General features: G+C 34.7%; 1 protein-coding gene across 1 annotated transcript in view; it reads right to left on the bottom strand.

Annotated features, from left to right (window-relative positions):
* Positions 1-23,704, bottom strand: part of SPATA17 (spermatogenesis associated 17) — an 84,908-nt gene that overhangs the window by 23,949 nt on the left and 37,255 nt on the right. The window contains exons 8-9 of the mRNA XM_066314434.1: positions 9,643-9,846; positions 4,347-4,498 (exon numbers count right to left, since the gene is read on the bottom strand). Coding sequence (XP_066170531.1) covers positions 4,347-4,498; positions 9,643-9,846 — 356 coding nt within the window. The remainder of the gene's footprint in view (positions 1-4,346; positions 4,499-9,642; positions 9,847-23,704) is intronic.

The following is a 23,704-nucleotide window of genomic DNA, read 5'->3' as shown; positions in this document are numbered from 1 at the left end:
TAATTTTTTCATCAAATCCAGTCTTTTCACTTGGGGAACAAAGAAGGAAGGATAATGGCTTCCCATAGCAAAACAACTGCAGCAGAGCAGACATTATTTAGTTTACAATGCATGTATATTAAAATCGAAGTGTTAGATACAAGAAAAAAGATGGAATATTTTATTTAACATATCTAGTGACATTATCTTTAGTCCACTGTTTTTGCCATGAGAAGCCTACTTGGGTGAATTAGTACAAATATTGTTTCTGGTAATATACTAAATACATGGTCTATTGGAAAAGTACCAATCACTTTGATTGTAACATCAGTGAATCTAAAAATTCTCTGGCCATTTTTATTTAACCCCTCTCTGCGATAACGTAAAGTGGCAAATAAAAGCAAAGCCTAGTTCCTGTAGGAAGTAAAAGAGATCTCTTCTGCAGCAAATTCTGGAACTTCTTAATTATACACAGACTTATTATCTGCATCCCCAGTGTTATAAAGTACCAGAACTTCATTAGAAAAATTAAGATGGAAAAATGAAGGCGCTACTTTGTAAATTTCCAGTGGAAATTAGCTGGAAGAAGCAGAGGAATACTGGATCAAAAGAGGGTAATCATGCTTAACTGTGCCCTAGAGCACCCGCATGTATAATACGATTTGCACAGTAACTACCTCTCCTATTACTGCTTGTTTGGAGTATTCTGTGTTAATGGGGTTAGCTAATTTAGTATTTTAACTTAAAAAGACTCAGCTGATTAATAAATGTTGCACACTGTGCTAGTAATTAAAATAAATGGAAGAGTTACAAATAGAAGTTGAATTGTTAAGAAAACATTATCTGAAAATATATGATAATCCCTGTTTATCATAACACAATAATAGTCCGGAAAATATGCAAATTGCTGAAGTTGCAAAGCATATGACAAACTAAGTATAATTTGAAAAAAGTTTTCAGATATGTTTTGTTTGTATGACATAAAATGAGTAGCCATTTTCACTGCAGCTAAGTCAGGAATACAGTAAAAGATTTTATAAGTCCAGAAATTAAAAGATTTTCTTAACATTCTAAATCCTAAAGTAACTTGAATTTAAGTTTTCTTACCATTAATGCCAGTCAGCTCATAACATTGATGCTCTCCAAGTACAAAGCTTATTTAGGTCACTAATTTCTCTGCAAGTGTATGTGTCCTGCCCAGCACAGGGTAGCACAGCAGCACCTCAGCTCTTGTAAAGAAAAGCACAATCTTCCTGAAAATAAGCCCACGAGGAGCTGGGTGCCACTGTATTCACACAGCACAGGAGAGACAGGATGTGTAAACATTGCTGCACACAGATGTGGCCAGGACCAGGGTGTGCATCTCCAGCACAGCACTGAGCACAGACACAGCTGAGATGATGTTTCTGATGTCACACCAGAACACTACAAGAAATTGGGAAACCTAAGCTTTACGCTATTGCTATCACCACATTGCATCTCGTTCTGATGTTTGTTGACTTCATAAAGATGTTTAATAGTATACTTTGAAGTATGAGGCATATCATATGAGAGAGATTTCATCAAAGTTAATGAAAATAATTTACTTTTTTGTTCTCTGGAAAATTAGGCCAGCATGCAGCTGCATGCAACTGAGAAAAGAACTTCTTATGCTTCATCTAAATCTGCTGGATACAGCACTTGGAGTCTCAAACTAGACACTATATTAAATGGCCATCCCAAAGGAATGCAATTGTCATTCCTATCCAAGTGGAGAGGGAAATCACTTCATTTGTATGAAAAATAGTACAATAAGGTAGTAACAGCTTCAATTACATGAGAAGAAGGAATCGTTCTTATTAGGCTGGATTACTCAGTTGCTTTTTCATTACAGAATAGAAAATTCCAGCAGTTGCTTTAAGTAAGCACAGTATTTTTTGGTTTCATTTGTTCTGCTTCTGCCTGCCTCAAACTCTCTCATGGCTTTTCCAAATTTTTTCTGTATTTTATTGAAAGCAAGAATTTTCTCAGAGCTTGCAACACTAATCTTATCATCCTATAAACAATTACTTTAAGGAACCCTGATAATTAGAGGTGTGTGACAGTTACGAATTTTGCTGAAAAATTCAGGTACATGCCAACAATATCTCTGTCTTAAGAGACCTCACTCCAGAAATACACATATCAAGGATTCAGTCTGTCATTTCATGCAAACACAAGCTTTCTCAACAAATGCCACATACTTCTGCTGCTCATTCTCTCCTTATTCTCTAAAACAGAAGAATAATCAGCATAGGAAAGAGTACCAGGAAGAAATAAAGTCCCAAAGTACACAATTACATAGCAAGAAACAGAAATCTGTCAATTCATAATAGACACTGTTGAGAAAAAAACTACTATAGAATCTGAGTAACCCTTTGCTGGCTCCTCCCTGGAGACCAACATCCCACACAGCAGCTGCAGCATTACTAGTGAGCATTAGTCCTGGTGATGACCTGCAGCTCTGTCATCACCTTTTCAAGGTTACAGATGTGACCCTTGCATGGCTGGTTGAATAAGAAGCACAATTGGAATGATCACAGTCTGAAAATGTATAATACACTTTGCATTTAGTGTGCATGAAGCTGAGAATCATTGATTGTGGGGACATTGCTTCTGTGCATTAAGGATGACACTAAATGCTTCCTTACCCACAAGGTAAATAAAAACCCCACACCAAATAATATCTACCGAAGTTGGAGACTCCAGATTTAAACTGTTCAAGACCAAATCTTCATGATTTCCTCGGTGAAGAGTCAGTGAAACACATATTGCAAAGTCTGACCTTCTGAAAATGTTGGCACAGTAATGTCTGGGGTAAACTAAATATAGTCTGGGCAATTTAGTCATGGCTATAAATGAAGAACATCATGTATCCTCAGTTGAAATGCATCAATCACAACTAATTCAGGGAAGAAAACATTTTAGATGAGAGGTAGAATATTAATTACTACCTAGTGATAGGGGTTCTTCCAAATTTCACCAGCAAAAATAAGATACAAAAATGAAAAGAAAAACAGTACAAATTTAAGCTGAGATGTAAAAATGAAGCTGTTTCCTCCTCACACCAATACATGAAAGGATACAGAGAGAAATAGAAAAGGGGAGTGTATTTGAACCTGTAACTGAACTCAATTATGATTTTGGTATGAAAGGATAAAAAGTCCTGTTTCTCACTAAAAGAAAAAGAAAGAAAAAACTACCAAAACCATTGTCCAAAAGTGAAGAAGTAGTCTAAATAAAATATTTTTTAATTTTGAAACTGTTTTTGAATGGAATTATCATTCAAAGATTTTATTAATATTAAAATGGGAAAAGTAGTCCAACAATAAAAACATAGAAGCTAAACCATGTAAATACAATTGCTTCTGGCACTCTTAGGTCCCACATGCTATGAAGCTGCCACATAGCAATATGTGGAGCTGATAAAAAAACATGAAACACATCAAAGATATCAAAACATCATGTGCAAATGATCACAGGCTGCTCATGAGGAAAAGTGAATCACTTCTGTCCTGAATTCTGGTATTGAAGGGGCAAAGGATTGCCAAGAGCAGCGAATTCAAGGAAAAAGTTGGCAAAACATAATTCTTTTTCTAGTTAACTACAAAGCCAGAGAAGGTGACTTAACAGGCTTTTATTATGATTGGACAAAACAGTGTTTAATAATCCATCATGCTAAAAAAAATTCAAAAAGGAAATATTTTGGCAATAGCTTTAAATATTTTGGGACAGAAGCTTTAATCTTTTGGGATGGATTATGCCTGTATATGAGATTTTATGGAAAAGAACTGGCCTGTCTGACACTATTACAGCTGCTATGGTTTAGGAAATCAAACTGCTTCAAAGATTATTCCAGTTTTTCTATCATGTTCTAACATGCAACATATGCTCCCTCCCCTTCCAAGTGAGCTCTGGTTCTCTTCTGGGAGGGAAAACAAGTCTCACTTGCACACAACACCATTTTTTCTTCCCATAACCAGTAAGCTCCCAGAACATGAAGACTGACACAGTATTTTTCCTTGGCAATGTGCATGTGTCAAAACAGAATTTACATTTGTTTTCTTACTTCCCATTAAAGCCATCTGTTGCATCAGATATTTTTATTATTACAAGTACTTCTAGAGATTCATAGATATAGATGGCACATGTCACAAAATTACAAGATAGGGTCTCTGCCCTGAGCAGTTTATAATCTAAGGACACAGAATTTAGAAGTATATACATAAAATGTTTTCTAGTAAGCTGTCAGGTTTGACATTTCATTTTGTCAGGCATGAAAGGTTTCTGAAAGCAATGGAATAAAGAAAACATTCTCACAACAATAGAAGAAAGCCCAAAGAACTCACTCATTGTCATGTATGGGACTTCTCCATTCCTCCCTTGGTGCTGCCTCCCTGGCCTTGGCAGGTGGTGAGTACATTGATTCCCTCACTCGCAGGGTTGGCTCCAAAGGCTTGTAGCGCTGCCTCAATACCTCAGCGGGATCACGGAACGGCCCCTGAAAGGTGCAGGATCATTTCAAGTATTTTATTTTGGGGTTACAGTTCTTTCCTTTCCCCCTTTTTAATTCATGGCACATTGCTAATGAAACATGACACTTGTAAAAGTGTAACAAGACTCTTCTTCCAAAATAATTAAAGCAGTTCATTTTGGTAGAGACTTACATAAAGGTTGATAACATACACTAAAGCTTCAAAGAGAGTGAGAAATGTATGCTCTAAATTTATTTAAATAAAAATAAATATTTAGTATTTTAAACAAATATATTGTTAGAACTGGTTAGGAAAACTTTGTTTCTACATAGAAAAAAATATTCATGAAATAAAAAGCAAGCATTAACTATATCTAAATTCCGCTTAAGCAGAAAACGGAAGTACTTTACTTTGCATAGCGCAAACTTTAAAGGACGTGCTCTTTTCAATGTAACTATAAACCTACCTGGAAGGGAACTTAATGCATGGACTAAGATACAATTCTTCTAATGGAATTCAAATGCATGACTTCAGTACTATAGGCATATAGTCCATTTCTGAAAAGTCTAATTTTACATTAACTTGGTAATTCTTAAAAAATATACATACATGTCTGTTTTTCCAGAGTATATTGGTAAATACCTGATTGTATCCTTATCTACAATTTAACAACATGGATAAATAGCAGCAGGAAGTCCTCTCCCATGCTGCTGAAGTGACATATCCTATATGTGTCACTTCTAGTATTAACCCTTAAGAACTTACCTGGATTATAATTAGTGCTCTGTGCCACTCAGGACAGTTTAATGGCAACCCCAGACCTAGAAGTATTACCAATTAATTTTTATTTTCATCATTGTTGATCTTGCAATGAACTAGTGAAACCTTTTGAAACTATGAAGAGACAAAGAACCCTAATCACAGCCTTTATTCTTAAAGATATCCTTCTTTAAATAGGTTATCACTAACAAGTCACAGCTGGAGTTACTGCAAGCACTGAGTGAAGACTGTGGGGCTAATAAAAAGAAATGATTCACGCCTCATTTATGTTCACTTATGTTTTACATTAATAGAAACCAATAATAGGAACCAGTTACCATAAAAGTCATGGACCGTAAATAACACAAATGGCAAATAAGTATCATCTAGTACTTTTCACAGCTGGACAGGAGGATTGCTATATTTGAAAGTAGTTAATGGATTTTTATTGGAACTTTACTTTTTAAAGGCGCAGCACCAAGATTTGGAGATCTTTGTAAAGGTCCCATTAAGCAAAGGAGCATATTATTTATACTTCTTGCAAGTATTTTCTTGCTCCTGTTTTCAAAGTCTGTGTAAAAAATATGTTCATGTAAAAAGAACTCAAAAGTCTTTAAAAAATAGAATGAAAAGTGAGAGAATAATCAATATGAGGACAGGTCATTAAAACTAGTCAACAATGTTCTATTGACACATAACCTGATGATCAAGTTATTTAAAAGTTTAAAATTCATCATAAAAAATGAATCTTCTGTTACAAGATGTTTGCATTAAGTAGATATAAGAAAAAAAAGAAGAAAGAAAAGTTCCATTACCGAATAATACGAAGATAAACATGTTTGCTCTTAAAGTAGTCTTTCAGAATATAATATTATTTTGTCACTGAAAAATATTGACTCATATTCTTCCAGGATAAGGGCCAAATCAGATAGCTAAGCAAGGGGTTTTCTCCACCTTTAATTTCTGAGACCTTACTAGGAGCTAGATACATAAAAAGCTCCCAGTCTATAGTTTAAAAAAAATTACAACGTCTAATAGGAGAGGGGAAAATGATGTAACTAAGCAAAGGACCCTCAAAACAAGTCTGTGTCATCATTAATGAAAGCAGGGTATATATAATAATAAATAATAAATAATAAATAACAAATAATAAATAATAAATAATAATAATCCTAAGCACTCCCTGAAGATTTTTTCCATTCCTCTGAATAATGTATTTGAAGAAATTTACTTAGTAATAGGGACTACCCTACTAAGACTTGTGGAAACTGTGGTAGAATGGTGCTTAAAAATGCTTCCAAACAGAAAATTCTTGCAAGAATTTCAGGCATCCTGCTTAAAAATGGAAATCTTTCTGGGGAGGTCAGGGTAGGAAAGGAAGGAAGGGAGTCAAACAACAATTTTTACTCTGAAGGAAACTCACATAGCTCCAAGCTCTCTGGAATTTGTACTGAGTAGCAGAAATCTTGATACCAACTGGTTTGCCAAATACAGGTTAGCAGATCAGCATTCTTACTACTTCATCGTACCATCAGAAACTCATGATAAAAAAAGAGATCTGCATGAAATTATGCATTCCTCCCTGTCCCCACTCCACAACAGATAACAGCATGCAAAAAATCTAAATGGTAATGCTCATTCTGTTATTAATGTCTTTTAATGAACAAATTACTAATTTTAGTATTATCCGTGTTTCTATCAAACTATAATTCTAGTTAACTCAGTAATAAAAATGATAGATCTAATTGATGTAGCAGCATCATTAAAACCTTACTTTTAAATACTCTATCTTACACACACAGAGCTTACCTATTAAATGCTAAAAAACCATTTCCCTAAGAGAAAACTGAAAGACAGTTAATTTTTTTCCCTTTAAACATATATAATTGACATCCTCATATAAAATATCCAAACCTATGGGCAATAAAAATTTTAGATACCTGAAAGAAAGTAACAAGTGGCTCACAGTGAGCCAGACATATTGGAAAAAGGAGCTTGGTGCCCAACAGTTTTACCACAAAGAACTAGGACACAAGTATATCTAGTAATTAAATTTCTTATTGTCACACCAGACAACTTTCAGGATGATGTGTTATGATGGGGTTTCATTTCCAGCTGTTTCATCAGCTCAAACCAGTGTCCTTTTCTTAGACATACAACCCTAAATTGTCAAAGTGTTGTGCAGGGATTTAGCCGTGTGACTCCCATTAACATCAATAAGAGTCAGGCAGCTAAATCCATGCGCTGTGCTTTGAAAATTTACCCCACAGTGTAGATCCCAGGGTGCTGAAAGGATTAAAGTATTATATAGTAAATTCCCTCTTTGAGGTGCAGAAAATAAACAGAACCTTTCTGGTTTGTTCTAAAAGGCTATCTGTGCATGACTGCTGTGCGTGCATCTGAACTTAGAAAGGTCTATAAAATATTCCAAATCCAAGAGAAGCTTGTAAGATACTTTGTATACAGTAAAGCAGTTTTGCAAGAGAAGCTTAACAATGGAAGAACTGTGAGTTCCCTATTTGTTTAAAAGCCTGATTCCTGTACCATGTCCACAAGGCAAAATCTTTCTTCTTTCCTAAGAGACAATGCAACCAGTCACATCCAGCTCAAGGACTGTCATAGCCCCCTTGGTCCCAGAAGGTAAAGCTACAACATCATGTTTATGCCAACTCCAAACTCCCTGATCACCCAAACTGCTTGTTGGCTTACACTTTGTCTCAATTCTACTGTGAATCAATGAGGTCATTCTGTGAGGAAGATCAAGCAGTCAAGGTAGGGAGAACAGGACGCAAGGATGGAAAAAGGTGGAGAATGACCCTGAAGTTGATTCTTACTGTTATAAGCAGTGGGCTCACCTCTACTTCTCCAGAGGTATTCTGGAGAATTCTGCACCTTAGATTCATAGAATCATAAACGTTGGAAAAGACCTCCAAGATCACTCAGTCCAGTCTTTGACCAAACACCACCTTGTCAACTAAACCATAACACTGAGTGCCATGTGCACTCATTTCTTGAACATTTCTGGGGATGGTGACTCCACCAGCCTTGGCCAGCCTGTACTAATGCCTAACCACCTTTTCAGTGAAAAAATTCTTCCTGATGTCCAGCCTGAACCTTCTCTGGCACAGTTTGATGTTACATCCTATTGTCCTGTGACAGGTTGCCTGGGAAAAGAGATCAATCCCCATCTAGCTTACAGCCCCCTTTCAGAGAGCTGAGGAGAAAAATATTAATTCAGAGGAGTAAAACATCCTTAAAGATATATATACATTGCTTATTGCTGAAGTTGCTACATTTCTGCAGATAGGTGATAGTTTCACTGAAAGTTACTAAGAAGGACTCATTTAGAAGCATTTTCTTTCTGAGCAAGATATAGATAAGGGAATTTAAAAATAGAATGGAGTACAAAAAGGAAAAGTGACAGATGTTCTGAAGATGTTATGTCACTCAGACTGAAACCTTGGAAAGTGTATATGTGAGCTAAACAGAAGATTCAGTACGGTGGGAAAACTGAAAAATTCTTCAGAATAAAGGGAAAGACAGAATATTTCTATCCCAAAAGTGATTGTATCAGGCACCTACTGGCAAAAGTTACATGTCATCATACTGTCATCAAGTGAGGAAAACAAAGATCTCAAAAGTTTTTCTGCTGTATATGTTGGTCACATTCCCAGGTTTTGATAATAAGGTGGCAAAAGCTGTTTTGACATCCTGTGAGACATTCACTTTGATGTGTTATCTCACAGGTGGTCATTACTTTACAGAAAAGAAAAAAATCTACCTGCAAGATATGGTGGCATCTACTGAAGTTAAAACTGAGGCCATGACAGTTAAGAATGGAAGCTGGGCAACTTGGCTGTGATGGAGCACAACATGTAGAAATCTTTGTTATTAAAGCTTACACACACCTAGTGACACAAGAGAGCAGGAACTATTCTGAACTGAGAGGATGCCTCAGTCTTCATATGGAAAACACTTGCAAACTGAGAACAAAGTTATCACAACTGCTTAAGTTTTCCTATCACCTTTCATTTCTCCTATTTTTTTAATGATTTAAGATTGGAAATTAAGAATTCTAGCTCTAATGAATTGTAATATTGATGTTCAAGATTGATATTGATATCAGGTCATACCTTTGAAATATCATAAATTACACTTTTCTGCCCAAAGGTCAAAAACAACATATAAAGAATCATATTTCCCTGTTCTTATGTAACACTCAAATTTCTTTTTCTTTATGTCAAATCTGTGTCAAAGATTTTATATCTTCAATGCAAGCACTAGATTTATACTCTGAAAAAAATCCACAAAGAGGATTTTTAGACCTGGTGATAGAACTCAAGATATTCTGTAACAATCTGTGATAAAATATGTGAGCAAAATTTGACTCAGAGTCACTGGAAAATGTTACCTGAGGTTTCTGTCTGTCAGCAGGTAGCAGAGGCAGTGCTGTGACAAAAGCTGGAGGCTTTTTACAAGTTGGCCAGTCATAGAGCTCATCAGCAAAGGGACTCTTCCCTTCCTGCTTTCTGTGGCTCAGTGGCTTTGACTTCTGTAGCAGCAGCTCCATTGGATCTGGGGATTTTCTGAATGGCGAATTGTAGATACCTGGAATCTGAGCAGAAAATGGGATTATCTTTGACTTAAACTCATTTAAATTTCTACATACACTAACAATAAAATCAGACAGTGGCACCCGCTGCACTTTAAAAAGTAAAACAGTCATTAGTTAAGGGGAAATGGAAGAGAATTTATGGAATGCCAAAACCCAATAATTGCTTTTTTCCCAACAAAATGTCCACAATAAATTCCTGAATACAATTACGATGCGTTCAGTCTTCTAGCATAAAACCTGTGAAAAACAAAAATTAAGCAGAATGATTTCTAAATTGTGACTAAAATAAAAAGATTCATTCATCACTGAATTTGATATTTCTTTTTTTTTACATCACTAATTGTATGACTAGTGTGGTGTAATAGTTACAATATAAATCACACATTTCAGATTCTGTTTTAGTAATCTACATCATTAACAGTCTGTGAATATCTGGCAAGTCAAAATTATGTGACAGACTGTTCTCAAATCATACCTATATATGTAGGGATTTTTTCAGTTGTATGTAAACAATTCCCAAATAGACATATGTGAGTTTACTGAATTAATTGCAGACTGTTAAATATGAGAATTCCTTTTCTGTATTGCACAAAGCCACTGAATTTCCTATAAAATAGATAACATATGATTAAAATACATAAAAATATATTTAAAGATACCAAGTTGCTTTAAAGATAATTATATTTTCTACAAAGGTATACTAAAACTTTTAAAGTAGACTTGTTCAGTTGAAATATATTGTCCTTTGCTTTTATCATAATTCTAATTACTAATAAGCCTTGAATAAAAATAGTAGGAAAAGAAATTGGTTTCAAGATGCAGGGAAAGCTAAAGAACAGAGTAAATGTTTAAAATCCTGTATTGCTCCTTTGGAACACTACTGAGGATCCATGAGAAAACTGTAAGTCCTTCTTGGGACTGAGAGGACAGAACTCTCCCCAGTGAGCTCCAATGCATTTTTCATTAACTTTTCCTACTGGGAAGCTCCAGTTTCTTGTGTCAAAATAATTAAATAAGGCACATATAAAACATAGTGTCTAATAGATAAAAGTATTCAGAGATGCTAGCTTATTCAAAATAGTTGGGCTATTCAAAATTTTAGAGGCTACATTCTTCATCTCTAAGTTATTTGGGTCTAATGGCAATTTATTTTGGTCCTCTGTTGTTTGTTGCCATCTTAGTGTAAACCCTACAAACTATTTCACAAACGGTCAAAATACGCAGTGGGAAGGAGGACATGAATAGAGATAAGTGGCAGAAACATATGTATGCCAAACAACCACTGGTTGTTCCTTCAGCTCTTCAGGATGCCAAATTAGAATGGCAAGGATCCATGCCTCAAACAGCAGGCAAGCAGAATCACTGGAGTGAATGTGAAATTCCAGGTCCATCTCTATGATCTGTAAAGTCCAGCTGCAACTTAATCTTTTGTTCTGCAGGTCTGGCTCTTACTCATATATATATCTCATAAAGTTACAGATTCTCCTCATGCTGTTATTATTTTCATATTATTTCATCATTGTTATATTGCAATTTTCTTATCAGTCCAGTAGAGTTTTGCCTGTGAACACTTGGTAACCTGTAACTGTTACATAAAGACAAGTTCCATGTGTTATCTTGGAATTTATTGCACTCTCCCATGATTGTTGAATGCAGTTACACCATATATTTTTACACAAGTTCTCTCAAATATAAAATGCCACAGTCAACACAAATTCCATATAAATGGAATGCATTAGATTAATGCAAATTAGATCCCTTGCTGGAGATACAGAAATCATCTCTATGCCATACTATATCTCTTCACTCATTAGTCTTACCACAGACTTTGGATCTGCCTGCATTAAGACAAATTCATTTTTTGCCTTCACTATGTTGATGACAATAAATAGAAGAAAAGTAATAGCCTGCAACTATCTTTTATTACATATTTCACTGAACTGTTCATAGTGTTGTTGCCTCATTTTTGCATTCCTTCCTACACCATCCATACTCAGCTCTGGAGATTGTGTTCTAGCTGTGCCACAAGCCTGCACAGGTTCCCAGCTAGGGGGAGCGATATAGCCCTCATGGTATATCTGTGAAACACGTATTTTATAGAAAGTCACAATGGTACTGAAAATTTAAATATTATCCAGAAGAGAAACATCTCCATGCTCATCACTTAGAATCAGGGTGATCTAGGAGAAAACAGTACAGCATAATAACAACTGTCTAAAGCTGACAGGCCTGGATCTGTTGATCAGTAGAAAACCCTGATCAGGGCTGTGTCTTCCCAAACTTTACACCCCTTTTTAAGCTTTTTCTTAAGAAAAAAAATTTAAAAAATTAAAAATGCTGAAGAGCAAATTGAGGAGGAAATATTTTAATACTTCTTGTACTAAAAAAAAAATTTAAAGCATTAAATTATTTCAATCTACATGACACAGGTTTGGGGTTTGGGTTTTTCTCCAAAGTGTAAAAATACAATATATGAAATAATTTAAATGTTCTTCTTCTGAAGAATTAAATGCAAGAATAACTTTAAATCAATGTTCTGTCTAGGCACTTCTTTTAGTTTAACTGAGAAATAGTGTAAGTGTCTTCATGAGTAAAATGGCTTTCTGAAACTGCATTTTGCAATCTCTTTTAAAATACTGTGTATATTCTATTTTGTGCTTCTTTGATTAAATGTTTGGCAGTAATAAAAACTATAGTTTATAAAGGGTTCAAACACTGTGAAATTATACTGAATATCTCCAGGAGCACTAGTAATATTGGCTTTTAGCACTTCTAATGAAACCAAAATTAGCCATAATAAATGTGGAAATCCATTGATTCAGTGTCTTTGGAACTATTATTGCTGAAAAGGTGTCTTAACAGAGAGTCATCTCTTGTTGTTCTTTTTTGATATACTCTGAGGTTAAATGCATACAGACATTCTATCAACTATGAAAATGGATTTGTAGTTTACAGAGGCCAGCTGGTGTCTTTAAAAGTTTTTGCTTCTTCTACACATGAAACTCTTTGTGCAATCTGGGTCAAAATTGATTACAAAGTACATATTTAAATAATGATTTTTCAAGCAATCCTTGTTAATTACTTTACATTTTAATTATATATGTTCAAGTACTCAACAAGACACATAACAGAGCAACTAACAGATTTAGTATCTAGACAGATAAAATTAGTACTAATTTACTCTAAATTCCCCAAGGAATGTAGTAAGGTTAGGCCTAGATTTAAAATTGGTAAAATTTGGTAGGAGGGACAAGAGGATAAATTTGATTCTAGTTTCCAGTTTAGATCAATCATTGGAAAAATTTCTTCCTTTCCTTTGTAAAAATATCTCTGCAAGTTTTAGTCTTGTCTTTTGAATTTCTTGCACTGTGCAATATGGTGATGAATACCCTATTCACTCTGTCCTCTGCAAGGAGCTGAAAGTCTACAGAAATCTAAGAATTTGGGGGGATCAAAGCCTTTGGTATTTAATATATTTGCATATCTTCTTGAGGCAAATACAAGGTACTAAAAGCATTATTTCAATTTTTTCCCTTCTTTAATAAAATATTCTCTCAACTACTAAACCAATACACTTAATACTGTCTTTTCAATGGTAGAAAAGTATGTGCCTTAGATATTACCCCATACTATGATTTCAATATTTTCCCCACCTTTAGTCCATAAGAAAATATGTAATGCTATAAAATATTACCATAGGTACCTCTGGTCAGTAGGGAGAATGTCACATTTTTCTGTACTCGTGCTCTTCAACACTAAGAAGGGACTCTGTCAAAGCCAGCTTTCAGGACCTCATTTCCAGGAACAATTTTCTAAAGTGACAAACACTATGGGGAAATCTGTGCTAACTGTTAAAAAACTTACAACTGTGTTATTTGCAGTACTGTCATGCTAACTTCCACCTCAATAAGACCAAAGAAATCTCAGGAGGGGACGCTGCTAATAGCTTCTTACTGACCTCCTTACATCAGGCCCTTCTGGTGAACAGTGGCCCAGTGGTGAATATGGCAAATGAGGTGTGAAAGCAGAGATATATTTTTTTAAGACTATGGTTCTGACTCGTCAGGGAAAAGAAAAAAAAAAAAGAAAAAAAATGAGAGAAATTAGTTATACAATAGATATATTTTCCTCCAGAATTCTCTGCTTCAGACCTTCCATCATGGAAACCCAAGCATGACCTGGAATATTAATTGCGTCAGGTCAAGCATACTGGCAAATGTACCATTTGTTACCCAGTCATCCTTAGCAATACATTAATATTTTGAATCATTTTGCATTTCTAACACTCGATCATTTGGTTTCCTCCCAATCATTTTCTTATCTTTATAATTAATGGTCAAATATAAAGGAAGAAAAAATCATAAGAAAACAAATATTAATTTAATAAACATTAGCAAGGAAAATATTTGGGGATTTTATAGTCTGAATTGCTTCCACCTCTAATGCTGTATTTACTCTATGTTAAAGAATATCCATTTTTTTCTTTTCCTGTTTATTATTTCAATACAGAGAGAGTTAACTTTCTTTCTGTCTAAATTATTTTTTCCCAGAATAAAGAAGAAAATTATTAAGGATTTGCCTTGAAAGCTAAACTATGAAGTAAGGCAGGAGTAAAAGAAATAGAAAGGAAGGAAAAAAAAAGGTGCAGGTAAAAAGGCAAAGACAAGGCTGTGCTGACTAAACTGGACAATTCCTCAGAAAAGATAGGTGACCCTAAGTGGTATAGTAAATCCTAAGCAGTTTAGATTCTGCAATTTTTATTTACTAATTAATTATTTCTTAGTCTTCTTTCCTACTTCTTGGCTGAGCTTTTAAAGTCTATGTAAAAAATTGCAAACCAAATATGTTCTAAGATACAGCGTAGCTATTGTGCTGCAAATAACACACATGCAAAATTAAAAATTTAAAAAGTTGAGCTAAAGATAAATTTCAAGCATTAAACCAATAGAAAGTGTATTCTCATATATTTACATATTATTACTGTAACTTAATTAAGCAATAATAAAGATATGCTCTATTTTAATTACTTTTTCTTATGAACTCTGAAAGACTGAAATAATCAACATATATCATGAATATAAATGTTTTATTTAACAATCATTTAATCTCGATAAAAACAGCTTTGAGGAAGGAGGCTTGTGCAAGCGGTTGTTACAGTAAAATCAAATATAGTGCTACTTTTTCACTTTGGTCTTTTAAAGAGGAGTTAAATGAGAAAGAAAATACTTCAACAAAATAAGGATTTAACTTGAAAATCCTTTCCTGCTCCATTGTAATTTGTAAAAAACCTAAGCAAGCTGAGAGGAGAGGTAAGAGATCTTTAAAAGCTATAAAAGTAAAAGCATGAAGGAGAGCTGTGAATGAAATATTTGCTAGAGATGGGATTGCTGAATCAACACTGACCAGTGCACTTCATCATAATTATCAGGACATACTACTGCCAGGGGATTTATAAAAATCCCACTCAGCAAATAATTGCCCTGCTGTTAGGAGATAGTCGGAGTGTTAACACACTGTCACAGTCCAGCGTTTAGTAAGATATTCAACATTCAATTACTCTTGCTGAGAACTAAAAGGAAACATGATCATTTCTCAGCTACTGCAGTTATGCTTCCACATGAATTCCAGTGAACAATCCTGTTAATCCCCAGATATAGTTTCTCTAGGAGGGAAAAGAAACACCTTAAAACATTAACGATTCACAAGGAAATAAATGTTTATATAATACTGCAAACATGCCTGTAAAAGAGAAGGGATTTTAAACTTCTAAATAACTAGTTTTTAACAAACTTTCAGAATATTTCATGGTTAGTGAAAATAAAAGGACAAGATTTAATACGAGATTTATTTTAGAAAGAACATCTATAAAAAATCTGCAAATACTGTTCTAGCAACAAGTATAAGACTGTGTCTGTGAACTCAAATTCCGAGCATCAAAATATTTAAGCTACAGTAGAATGCATCGTACTGGCAACAATCTGCAATTTTTTTGCTAATGTGAACAGACTTTTGTATTAACAATTAAGAAAGACATTGTATATTTGATGCAGATGTTGGAAAAAAAACATAGCATAGTTTTACATTCTGGTTTGAGATGAAACTTCTTTACCATGCTGGACATTAGGAAAAAATGTCACCCAGCTTTATAAACATAGATTCAGTTCTCATTGAGCTGATGCTACTCCTCAGGCCTGATCCTCTAATCCCTGAAAAATACACTTTCAGGAATTTCATCTAAATAAGAACTGGAGGATCTAGCCTGTTATTGCACCTAAGATATTTTACCTTTCTTTGAGATACTGCTTTTATGGAGAGACTGAAGGACTCATTTATGAGTGATGAGTAGTGTATTTTCTTTCAACTGGGATTAATTACCTGTCTTCTGCTTAATATATATTCTGTTTAAACAGAGTAATAGAAACATTAATTATTGTTATTCTGCCTTCAGACTGTGAAGCTTGGTTCAGTCCTTTTCATCTGTGAAATATTTGCTTGATATCAAAATTATAGTGCAATCACAGTTTAAATGCACTTGTATTAGTAAACCAAACAGCAATTTTATGGACTATACAATGAGGTGTTAAGGAAATATTCAAGTCCAGCATCCTGGCCACAGACCATAAAATCAACCTCTAAACATGTAAAGCACTAAGTTCAATAGCAGGAAACAACACTGTAATTGAGTGTCCAAAAAGGTACTATCTGCTTGGGCATTCAGGCACCAAGACAAAAGAGAAATAATCTTAGTTTACTGCATGAAACATTGAGGCACAATATCCAAAACACGGCAGCCCAGCAGATGCAGAGGCATCCCAAAAATGCATCCACCTTTCATTGATTGTCTCTCTGACTGAGGCTTACTCTGTCAAATCTAATTCTAACGCAGGCTCTTGATGACTTGACTAGATCAGGGATAATAACTTGAACGAGTGAGTGATGGCATGGGAAACAATACTCTTATGGTGAAGGCACAACGCAGGGACAGCACATTCAAAGTTCTCTTACTGTCTTCTCAACTGACTTCTGATTTCAAAACAAGCAGAAAAATACAATTTAATTGCTGAATGGCTTTATTTTAAAAGTAGGAACAGGAAATTTAATTACTGTTACAATTTTCTCTTTAAGAAGTGCTAGGCTGAATATGGGTTAATATACAAATTATAAGAATCTCTGAAAAGAAAACTTTTTCTATAATCACCTTGAGTAAGTGGGAATTAAAGACCTTAGTCTGAAAAGTAATCTCTGAAGGTGAATTTATTCTTCTCTGTTTCAATAACTGCCTGCGTTTCTTCCTTTACAGAGCAACTTTGAGGCTAAAATTATTTATCTTGTGAGAAATTTTCAGAGCATTAAAACACATATCTACATATATGATATTGCTTATATCTTTAAAATTAAAAATCCATCCATTGTCATAATGGAAAAGAATAGTTTTGTACAAAAAATCTACTTGAGATTCACTCCTTTTTTAACTGGATTGAGAAAAATCCTTATAACTACACAACTTAGAATCTTCAGATTTCTAACACAAGAAGTTACCTGCAACAACATATGAGAAAAGAGGAGAAGCTCTTTATAACAGGCAGAGATGGAAATCATATGCAGATTTCCTTTGTCAAGGATGTAATTGTTAAATAGAGAATTGTTTTACTACTCAAAATTGCATAGGTGCAATCAAAACAATGTAACATTTCATTGCTTTTCCTTGTGCCTTATGTCTCTTGCTTTGTGCTTACACGTGAGTATTCCCTCACAGATATGTGCTGACAGATTTATTAAACAATTTGCTGTAGTAAACCTATAGGATTAGGCAATGAGTAAAAACTCAGGATGCAGCAGAATGTTTAACAAAGCAGTCTGCAATCAGACTAATAAACAATGAGGGGAAGGTTTAATGAACAGTCATAGTATTGTATAGAGAAAGAATAATGAGCGAACAAAAACATGATAGTCAGATAGTAAAGATTAGTAAAGGTAGTCAGAAATTAGTAGAAAAGGGTGAGATAATCAGAAAAAAGAAAAAAAAAAAGAGAAAAAAAAAATAAACCCTAAGATGAAGATTTTACTAAAAGATTGTTGAGGTGGAAAAACTGAAAGCGAAGCAAACAATAGAGGGAGATGTACAGTGTTCATCATGTCCCTTGCAAGACAGACACAACTCCCAAATTAACAGTACATATTAGATACTAAACAAAAGCACTAAATATTGAATAAACAGTGCAAGTTAATGGAAGAACTTTACCAGTATACTATTCTGTTGCCTAAGAGCTGAAAAACAAAAGAACTGATGTGTGCATCACTCATCCTGAAGTCTCATTAAAGCAAGGATACCATCAGTGCCACTTCTTAATCAACAGGAAGGTCTGTTGTTGAGACATGCATGGTATTTTATCTTCATGACTTCTCCATGCCATTCCCAACCTCTCTCTTATGCAATTATCTCTTACTTAGCTTGTACTTCTCCTAATGTAACAGGATAAAAAAATTACCTGAGCAAGGCCATAGCTCACATCTACTTGGTTAAATACCAGATGGACTACTATGCATCAACCAAATTTATACCAGTAATTATTTCAAGAATGTCAGTGGAGTTCCACTGTTTCTGAATGTGGTTTTGTGAAGTATTTAGCTGATTTTGTGCTGCATTGTGAGTTCCTTGTAGTATAGATTCTTTCTTACAGGTTTTTACCATATCATACACACAGCCAGCATTCAATATATAACTCATTCTTACTGGTTTTCTGACTCTGCAGTAATCCAACCCTTTTGCCACCCCAACTGACAGTAATACACAAAATGTGGTCATGTTTTTCTAAGATCTCAGCATGTACACCTTTTGATAGATCACACAGCTTGTCCTTTAAACTCTGCCATTAATCCTACCCACAGGAATTGAGCATGAAGTTTGTTGCCTAGAAAAAATCCACACAAATAGGGATTATGCAATTCAGATGCTGAAAAGGACAGTTTAAGTGCAGGGGCCTTCTAGCTAGTGGATTTTTAAATGACTAAGGCTGAATGCTATAATACATGGTATATACAGAGATGTCACCATGGTATAATATCAAGCTTTGTGTGATATGCTTAGTAACAAGCTATTTAGAAGAAACTCAGAAATAGTACCACATCTACAACGACATACCTTTAAAAACTAAGCTAGCATAAAATCAATCAGAAAATAGGACTCGAAGTTTACATTTTATTGTGTGTTAAGCTCTTTGTAATGAGAGATTAATTTTTTGTGTAAACTCTCATTTCTTTGAACAGTTAACCAGTTACCAAAAAAACCTAAAATTATTTTGTAGCAAACAGCCCTCAGGAAAAATAGAGTTCACAATACTGTCACAGATAATGCTATAAAGTTCATTCACTGACTATCTTTAAGGAAGTGAGTATCTTGTTTTCTGGCAAGTGGGACAAAACGAGAAATGACTGATTTCTATTTGAAATACTTTCACTTACCACTTGTGCTAGGCTGAGACTTAAGTGAAGAATGAATGGGAGGGAAGTACTGTCCACTGACACTGGGAAGAAATACATCTGAAATAGTTCACAACCATGCATTTTGCATAGGTAATAGATCATGGTGTCAGCAGATAGCACTTCCTCCATCCTCTAACCACAGTTACCCATCTCTGGGCATAAAGATCACCATGCTAACAATCTTAGTTTGGGCTTTGACTGTACTTGTCCTCACTAAGGAGATAACCACTATTTCCTAGAGAACAAAAAAGTCTGATTGAAAAGAATGTACGCAAAACTGGAAAATCTATGGAAGCCGTATATTTTATCACTAAATTATTTTGGCAGTATGTGCGCCAGATAGATTCTGGAGATATGTTTCGGCTTTCAGTTCTTTCCCTCTTTTTTACATCACCATGTTGTGCTGAGTAGCAGAATTACAGTTCTCTGTCCTCAAGGTTAGATATCCCAAAGGGCAAGAGCTGGACTCAGATTCTAAGAACACAAGAGATTTTTTGATTGTGTGTGCAAATCACTTAAAGGTCACTTTTGGAATTTGGAGCTGGCATTCAGGTACAATGCCTTTTAGAATCACAAATAGGTCTGTTATGGGCTTCTTTCAGTTTACCTTACTTTGTCCTTCTTTCTGACAGGAACATTAAGCAACATGAACTGAGATCCCTTCCAAGTGAACTGAGATGGTGTGGACAGTGCCCCATGAGGCACAAGACTGGAATGATTTTCCTAGAGTGAATACCTGTGAACAGACTGATGCGTCTGTCTTCTAGTGGGAAGTGAATACATGAGGAAAGCTTGCTGATAAAACATACCTGTCACGAGTACTGTCAGAAGGACGTAATGCAAATTGTGAACCCTTTGGAAATAATAATCTATAAAAACAGAATGCTGCAGTATGAAGTGCTTCACATAGAAGTGCAATTTAAATGTAGCTGCAAGCCTGCCTTAGAACTAAGAAAGCTCACTTTCTCCTCTTTAATTTAACTAGCATTTTTTATGGTACAAGCTTTGGAAAGTACTCAGAAACATCTGACTACTTGGCAGAGAAATGATGAGTGGATATTAAACACCCATGGATAGGTAGGGATGTTCATTCTTTGAGGCACCTAGAATAAAAATAAAAAAAAAAAAAAAAAAAAAAAAAAAAGAATATTTTAGTTCATCTCCAGGAAGTATTAGTACTTACAATGAATGATAATTTCATTCCCTGAATGTTTTAGAGACAGGATAATAAAATTACAACAGTAAAGAGGGAGGAAATAAAATGTAAAAGGTAAGAGCTAATTCATTCTTCATGCTAGCTCAGTCCTTGGCCTTTCCTGAACAGACACTGCCAATAGCAACAAATTATGTATAATCATTTTATGATGTGGACTGTTCACTCGGGACTAAGCTCAAATGACCAAACTTGCAGCCTTGTCTCTTAAACTGTGGATCTGAAGATCAAAGGCTAGGGCTTTATCCACTGAGTCTTCACCTTTATAAGAATAAAACTGCCAGCTGTCCAGAGACAGAGTGGATGTCAAACAGTGTCATTTTAGACCAATTGTTTTTTAAGTTCTTACAGGACAGCACATTAGGTTAGAAGCATATTAATCAGTTGTGTCTCCTGAATATTCATTAACCTACTCCAGGAAGGATTTTGTGGCCTTTTTTCTTTCTCACTTAGAACATTAGACATTTAGACCTGAATAAGTGCAGTAACTTCAACAGAATTAACTCCTGATTTCCAGTAATGTAAAAAGGGGACAAAGGCAGTCAGTGTAATGCTTATGAATTGCCATCTCTGTGACAGGAAAAACTCAATAAAAGAATACTTTAGCATTGAATATAATTTGAATTTGAATACTTTAGCATTGAATATAATTTGAATTTAAAATATTTTACTCTAGGAACTGACAAATGCAAAATAAATATGGAAAAATGCTAAATAAATATGGAAACAATTGATAGAAGTGATATATTTTGAGATCTACCATAAATACAGAAAATCAAAATGAAATTGTTCTTAGAAACAAAAGTGATTTTTACTTCCTTTATATTCAAAAGCCCTAATACAGAATCCAGAGAAATTTGCTAAATGGTTCCCATTAACCTAAAATGGAATTGTTTATAGAGATACACAGAGAGTAAAAGTAGAAAAACTTGGTTCTTGTTGCTGACAAAACTTTTCACTGTTATTCACTTGAGAGTAACTCATAGCAAACATTTCCTTCCATCTCACAGAGCATTATTCTTAAGGTGGGGGTTTTTACCTTATTTAAAAATGTTTGCTGTAGTGCTAATCTATTAAAGGGTTACTTTCTCACATGTTTATGTTTTCTCTGGAAAGGATCATCTCAGTGAAGACTAGTTCCATTCAAAATACTTTCTTATTTTATAGCACCAGCTATAATAGCCTTACAAGTAATTCTTTACAAGGTGTTATTTCAATGGAAATAAATGTGGGCCAGTATCCGCCACATACCTAAGTGCATTAGCCTTGACCCAGCAGAGAGATAGTGACTATCAATTTTTCAGAGAGACAATTTTTCTAAGGTCTCAATAGTTAAAGCATTCAGATAGAACAGAAGCTCCCAGAGAACAGAGGACCAGTATTAGCTCATCTACTCTCAGCAGGATTTATCACAGAGCAGGAGGTCCAGGTTTAGAAATGAGGCTGTGACTCAGTCCACCAGCCATAGCAATGATAAGCTTAAGTGATGCATGTACAATATCCCACTAGTAACAATGTATAAGTATGTTCTGCAATTGTGTGACAAAGCTCTCAAGACTTTGCAGATCAAAAGAAATTTGGCTTCCTGGACTAGTTGTACATTTAGTTGTACATCTGACAAAAAGTAATTGTGTTTATCTGTTTAGAAACCCAAGAAATGGAGAAAAGAGAATTAAAATTCTTTTACCTCACCCAGTATTGTTTGCTATACAGTAAAAACTATGAAGGGGAAAAATCTGTTGCTCTGCTGATTTTCCAATCCTTTCCTCAGTGACAGGAGAAACTGTAATAGCAGAAGGCCTCTTCAGCTGTGACACTTGGAACACCATTTCTGCAGAGCTCTTCTCCTGAACTCAGTATTTTACAGGACACCACGTCTGCTCCGTATTTCAGTTACCACTGGCTTCTGATCCCCATGCCACTGTGGACTTGCAGGTGCTGATGCACCTGCTCCCCCTCACAGAATCACCTCAGCATTGCTGCTTGCTCTGTCAGCAGATACTTAAAACAACACAGGTCTGCATTCTGGCTCAATACTGGATTTAGACTGTCATACTCCCGACTCTCATCACCATTGTACAACAAAGACCAACTAAAAAATTTCTTGAAAGGCTGGAAATACCAATGACAGGAATCAAGCAACCACATATTTCAACACAAGTGGGCTCTTCAGAAACTGCATGGCCATTTCTGCAAAGTGCCATGAATGTATTCAGTGCTTTTCTCCGTCGTTGACTTTAAAGGTCATTTGTCAGCACTTGGCAGGGGATGACCCTTACTACAAATTTTGGCCTTGAAAATACGACAAAGAGAAGAAGTAAGAACCTATTCAATTATAATGAAGCTTGTTAATACAGAAAGAGGAGCTACAAGGATATAGAATAATAATCTGCACAGGTAAACATGTTTATGATGGAAAAAAAATATGGAAAATGTGAAAAAACATGTTTAATAATTAGTTCATTTATTAATGACAATTAAAAAAATATATCATTACCACTGTAGTGGAAATAGCATACTGTGATTCTGGACTAAGAAGAAAAATTTTATTATTGTAAGTTTCATGTCTCAATTAGAAAGCACAATTCAGTTCAGGATAAAACAGGTAAAAATTGTGAAAACAAATAGTGTTACCAATAGTAAATTATGAGAAATATCCTTAACAAATAAAATTACTTGTTAAATACATTATTTTTATTATGTTCATCATAAAGTCAAAATTTTTCAGGTAAAATTATAAGGTAAAAAACACATAAGGAAAGGATTGTGTTACACAAAAATTTTAAAACCTGAAATACAGACAATCCTATTTTTAAAATTGAATTTGGCTTGGAAGTGTCCAAGTTGCCACCTCATAGATTTATTTCCTGCTGTATTTTATATCGGGATATCTTGCACAAAGCAACCAGAAAGTGGTCTTTCTTTATAAAGTAACAGTTCATGAAAGAAATAAATGTTTGAATAGCAAGTTAACTCACGAAAAGGACAAAACACTAAATGATTCATAGACCATGCTATTACATCCATACCTGTACATTCCTGACACTCACATTGTTCAGCTTTACTTCTTGAACGTAAAACACTGTTAGCAATTAGGAATCAGTACACCTTGTATATAGATAAAGATATAGACATAGATAAAGATACAGATATATAAATATA

This window comes from Sylvia atricapilla, chromosome 3, assembly GCF_009819655.1.
Source record: "Sylvia atricapilla isolate bSylAtr1 chromosome 3, bSylAtr1.pri, whole genome shotgun sequence".
Classification (NCBI taxonomy): Eukaryota; Metazoa; Chordata; class Aves; order Passeriformes; family Sylviidae; genus Sylvia; species Sylvia atricapilla.
Note: the sequence above shows the minus strand (reverse complement) of the source record. Positions and strands in the feature narration are given on the sequence as shown.